The 6076-nt window shown below is 37.6% G+C and overlaps 1 protein-coding gene across 1 annotated transcript in view; it reads left to right on the top strand.

The window, feature by feature from the left end:
* Positions 1 to 6076, top strand: part of LOC108242145 (dystrophin) — a 303884-nt gene that overhangs the window by 259472 nt on the left and 38336 nt on the right. Inside the window, exons 8-9 of the mRNA XM_017426798.3 lie at positions 1757 to 1875; positions 3929 to 4119. Coding sequence (XP_017282287.1) covers positions 1757 to 1875; positions 3929 to 4119 — 310 coding nt within the window. The remainder of the gene's footprint in view (positions 1 to 1756; positions 1876 to 3928; positions 4120 to 6076) is intronic.

The raw sequence follows: 6076 nt of genomic DNA on the forward strand, positions 1-6076 counted from the left end.
TGAGAGCCAAAATTCTTACTGGTTGATAGATGATCAAATACTTATTTCACACAATAAAATGGAAATTAATTATTTAAAAATCATACATTGTATTTTTCTGGATTTTTGTTTTAGATTCCATCACTCACAGTTGAAGAGTACCTATGATAAAAAATTACAGTCATCTACAAGCTTTGCAAGTGGGAAAACCTGAAAAATCAACAGTGTATCAAATACTTGTTCTCCCCACTGTATGTTGTCCATTTCTGTACTTAACCCATACATAAGGCGCACCAGATTATAAAGCGCATGCTAAAACATACAGTCTACAAAAAAAAAAAAAAGGTCACGGAAGCAAAACGGTGAGTTTGGTTGAACTTTATTCTACTATGTTACAATTATTTTACATATTATTTTTTTATCATTCTTCTTCCACAAATACATCAAAGTCCTCATCTTCTGTCTGAATTGAACAGCTGGGCAATTTTGCCATCAAACATGCTAGGTTCCCTCTCATCATTGTCGGAGTTAGTCTCGTTGCCAGGGGGCTGTTCAGCAATGATGCCGGCTTTCACGAAAGCTCGAACAACAGTTAAAGCAGATACCTTAGCCCAGGCATCCACAATCCATTCACATATGATGGCGTAACTCACCCGGCGCTTCCCCCGTCTTGGTAAACGTGTGTTCGCCATTGGTCATCCATCACTCCCACGCCACTCGCAACTTCACTTTGAACGCCCTGTTTACACCATCGTCCAACAGTTGAAATTATTTTTTATTTCTCCTGGCATGATGGCAAGCTCCGAATTGTATTATATTACATAATGTTTGATTGGTTTATCGGTGCCAGCGAACGTACCAGTACTGTACACATTACCGTACGTCCCTGTGTCTGGGACAGATTTTGGAATTCATTGCACACAAAAGGCGCCCCGGATTATAGGGCGCACCGCCGATTTTTGAGAAAATTTAAGGCTTTTAGGTGCGCGTTATAGACCGGAAAATAAGGTACAACAAAATAATGCGCACAGCAAAGAATGCAGTGTTGCAAGTCCTGTACACAAAAATAGTATTTTATTTTCAAAAACCAGCTGCTCACAATGCAGCCTTATGGCATGCATTGAGTCACTAATTAGTCTTCAAGCAACCCAAATGAGATACCACATCTTATTGATTTTTGAACACAGATTTTCATTTGGAATTACACTGACTTGGTACTTATTACAGATTTGTGAATGTATATAACTGTGAATAAATTTGTGATTGATGTGCAAATTTATTTGTCTCAATTTCACAGAATGTCAGAATTATGTCTCAATTTGATAGCAATTTATTTATTTTTGTCTTCAATTTGATTCAAATTGGTTTCATAGGTCGGCAAACCCTCCCAAAGTTGTCTCACATTTCTCACACTTTCTGACTCATGGAAACTAATTTGGGAGGAGACAGGTTCTTGATTTGTTTTGCAAATTTGTCGATTATGTTCAAAACTGTGATGTAAAAGCAAGGCCCTCCAACCCACGCAAGGAAATTGGGACCCGTTGCAAAGGTTTTAAGACATTTTGGAAACTTTTTTGCGAATGCTGTTACAGATATTGTCAAATAATATAGAGGTTTTAGCAATTTCTAGTCAAAATTACATCAGAGGAAATTCTAACCCTGACCCTAACCCTGTAACTAATGTGAAGAGGCCCCAAACCTTTACCCCGACAAACTGAAATTTAAACTCAGTGGTTTGGACATATGTTCTCTCTTGATTTCTCAATCATCTTCTCAGACCGGAGCTTTTTGATTGGAGCTCAGTGGAGAAGAAGACGTCAGCGATGGAAAGACTGGAACATGCCTTCAGTAAAGCAGAACAACACCTAGGCATAGAGCGCCTGCTGGACCCGGAGGGTAACTATCACGCAGCCACACACATCTGGTATTAAAGAAAAAAAATGCTGAACTGGATCAAACCTGCTCATATAAGTGGTGAGGATCTAAGGTAGCAGGTCATGAGTTTCATCAACTCCAGGAAGGTATAGGTATATCCTAAAGAATAGGACTAAAAATAAAACAAATCAAAACAAAAGCTGAAGAGTGATTTTGTATTTTGAACCAGACTTGATGCAGAGTAAAAAGCAACACGGAACTACAGAATATCTCATGTAAAACCCAATCTTTTCTGTTGTGGGCTAGTGTAAAACAATGACATTTGATATCAGGGATATCAAATAAATATACAAACGGCTTGCCAAATGCTAGATTTTTAATTAGCCAGAAGAAATACAACCATCTTTAGTCAAAGATGGTTGAAACTACACATAGTACTTACAGGGAAGTCTTCCAAAGTAAAAAACAACAAAAATAAATTGAAAAAGGATAAACATACACCAGGACATCTGTAACATCTGTGTCATAATCTCTCAGACCAGTTTACTGTCTTAATCAAAACTGTCAGGCAGGTACTTTATATTACTTTCCACTCCAACGGTTTTCTTTAATCCTATTTTATTACCTAGACTCTTTTTGGTGTTAATTGAGCTGCTGTTTCAAATATTTAGTGATCCATCTGTTACTTTTACTTCAGGCTGCCTAGCCAGTCCACAGGCTTCACACTGCCTGTCCTGAAATTATGATTTCTTTATTTATATTAAAACGATCTGTCCTCAGACTTAATTCAGCTTTAAGATGCAGCTCAGACAGTATGACTGACACATTCTCAATACAGCAGGAGGTAATAACAGTGGCCATCAGTGATCCATCAGCAGCACTTTTTAAAAGTCGCTGTTTTAGTAGTTGAAGGCGGGCGAAACTACAGAAAATGAAAACTCCAAATGCTGAGGGCATAATGACTTTGCCGAAATATGACCTATTAACTCAATTGTTCAAGATAAAACACAGAGAACAGAAGCTAAAATCAACAAAACAGAAAAGCCAAATGTAACAAAACAGTAGCTTAAAGTTATAATTGGCAAAACTGTAGCTAAAAGCTAATATTAGGGAAACAATAACTGAAAGCTAAAACTGTAGGTAAAGATTAAAATTAGCAATGCTTCATGGCAACAAAATCCTTTAATAGTAAGTAGTACAAATAAGAACCTGCTGGTGAAGCATTTCCAACACATTTAGTTATTTGGCAACAGGTCAGTAAGAGGACTTCGTATAAAAATAGTATTTTAGAGAGACTGAAACTTAGACAGAAAATTGGGAAAACTTTGACGAATCATGTCTGTAAACACAGATGGCCATGCACTCGACATTCAGAAACACTGCCAGCTTCTCTAGGCTAAAGCTCTTTTAAAATGGACTGAAGGCAAAGTGAAAAACTGTTCTGTGATCAGTTGAATCAAATTTTACAACTTTTTTTGGGAAACCATGGACACCACATCCTCCATGCTAAAGAAGGTAGGGACCATCCTGTCTCTTACAGGACAGGATGGTCTTATGTGCTCAGTTCAAAGGCCTGCCACTCTGATAGTATGGGGGTGCATTAGTGCCTATAGCTTTAACATCTAACACATCGTTTAAAGCTTGTTTACCTAATTTTGTTTTAGTTTTGTTTTTTGTAAGAAATTGCCTATGTATAAATCTGCTCAGACTAATGCCAGTTGTTTTTAATCCTGTGTTGAGTTGTTTTGCAACATTTTTGACTTTGGAGATTTTACAGAAGTATTCAGTCTTTTAATCTCCACTTTGTTCTAGATGTCTTGAGGTTTGTTCAGAAGTAACTTTTAGGATCATTCATTTAACAGCACCTGGTTAGGGACCACAAGATGTTTTTTTTAAGTCTTGAGACTTAAATCCTGACAGCTAAAAGCAAGTGTACTTACTTTGTCCCATCACTGTAAATAAATATGCAGAGCTTGAGGAGCAGAACAGATGACACTCTGTGGCACTCCACACTCCGACTCTATTTGTCAGTATTAAAGTAATGATTTTTTTTCACACGCATTTTTCTTCGTAGATGTGGCAGTGCCTCACCCTGACAAGAAGAGCATCATCATGTACGTGACATCGCTCTTCCAGGTGCTCCCCCAAGGCGTTTCAATGGAAGCCATTCAGGAAGTAGAGTCGCTGCCTCCGACAAGCAGCACCTCTCGTGTGACAATGGAAGAGCACTATCAGATCCAGACCCAGCAGCGCTTCTCCCAACAGGTACAAAGTGCACACATACACACATACACACATAAATATTGATTCAATTTTTTTACAGCTGCAATGACAATAGTTTTATTTTCATTATTCCTTTGATGTTAACTGTAATGTTTTTGTTTCTCACAAGATATCTGGTTCTACAAGTAATTAAAATATACTTAGCACAAAATGTAAGGAACTCTGTCTTTGGTTGATTATTTATCTGTTGTAACAATGCTTTTTGGCAACAAATTTGTTTGGAAAATGAATTTGTAGGTTCAGCAGCAGAGTTTAGTGTGTGGATTTCACCAATGAAAAATGTGACAAATGTTTTCTGCCAAACAGCTTGTTCTGCTATTGACTCTTATTTTGCTAATTGGATTGGATGATTGAAGTGTGAAGAAACATGGCATATTGCCAATTTAACAAATTACTCATTTAATAAACAGGGCTTCATTAGCAGCATAGAAGAACACAGCCACAAAGCATGGTACCTTCTGTTCATGCTGCTCACCAGCTTTGTCACACACTGATGTGAAATGGTATCTTGTTCTCAACCAGTATTTGTCATCTGTCAGTCAGTGTAGTTGTGTTGGTCACTCTGGAACAAACAGCTGATCCTACAGGTGTTCAATGAGGTTCAAGTCAGGACTGCAGGCAGGTCATTCCAACCTCTCATCTACCAAATTCTGAAGGTAGACTCTGGTAAACCTCGCTCTGTGGGGGTGAGTCATGTCATCTTGGTCAAAGACTGTGGAGATGGAATTACCACTGGTTGCTCATGGGGGCTGACGATCAGGTGTCTGATTGCCAGCACCTGAGGTACCCGAAATTAAAAACAAGAATCAATTGCAGAATAAGATATTTGGTATTGACAGAACAAATTTGGAAAATGTTTCATGCAGTGTGAATGCTGAGGGCTGACTGACTGCTCAGAATTGCTAAAAATAGCTGAGTTAATAAAAACTAAAGGAAGAAAAACAGTGGCTAAAACTACAAGCAACAAAAGGCTAACGAGAAGCAACAAGTAGCAAAATTCTAGTTAAACGCAAGAAGTTGCAAAATACTAGCTAAAAGTAGAAAAAAGTACCTAATCACAGCAAAAATTTAACTCAAATCAAAAGGAAGCTAATCAAGTCAGCAAATGTAAATGTGTAAATGTAACTAAGGGCTAAGTAAAAGCTAAAATTACAATATTCTTGCTAAAAGTAGTAAAAGTATCAGAATGCAAACTAGAAGAACTAAAAGGCTAGTTAAAAATATCAAGAGGCTAGTTAAAAGCTAAAAGTCACAAATGACTAACCAGAAGGTAAAAGTAGCTTAATAAAACAAAAATAGAACAGACTTGTTGAAGTAGTTGACAAAGATAATATTTTGAAAATTATAAAAGAAAGTTACACAAACCAAAAGTTAAGTCACCCATCAACTGAATGAGCTGAATGTTTTAATATATGAATGACAAAAATAGTACAAAATATGTGAAGTAGTTAGGTTTCAACAAAAAAACAGACAAAAACTAGAACTGCAAACAGTTATCAACGGGTTCCAAGCCCCCACGCTCCGCCCCTATCCGCGCGCTGCGAACCCGACGTCCCGCCGGTGTGGCTCAGCCGCCTCTCTCGGCCAGCGGGCCGAGTCGAAACTCGCCAGTACGGTGCGTACGCAAAGGCGCTTCGTAAGACGTAACCGTGGTACAATTTGTGTAGAAAGCTCAGAGAGGAAAAGCTAACTGGCATTTGATACCACACAGAGCCAAAGAAATAAATTCATAAAAAATCAATAGTACATTAAAAAAATACCAAAATATTCTCAGATGATCAAGTCTACATCTGTAATAATATGCATTTATCCCCATGTCCCTAGTTCCAATGCTGATTCAGTAAAAAAAAAATTTAACTGTAATGTTATACCACAATGAGCCAACAAAATATTCATGAAAAATCCATAACTCTTCCAAAAATTACCAAAATATTCTCTA

The sequence above is a fragment of the Kryptolebias marmoratus genome, linkage group LG23 (assembly GCF_001649575.2).
Source record: "Kryptolebias marmoratus isolate JLee-2015 linkage group LG23, ASM164957v2, whole genome shotgun sequence".
Classification (NCBI taxonomy): domain Eukaryota; kingdom Metazoa; phylum Chordata; class Actinopteri; order Cyprinodontiformes; family Rivulidae; genus Kryptolebias; species Kryptolebias marmoratus.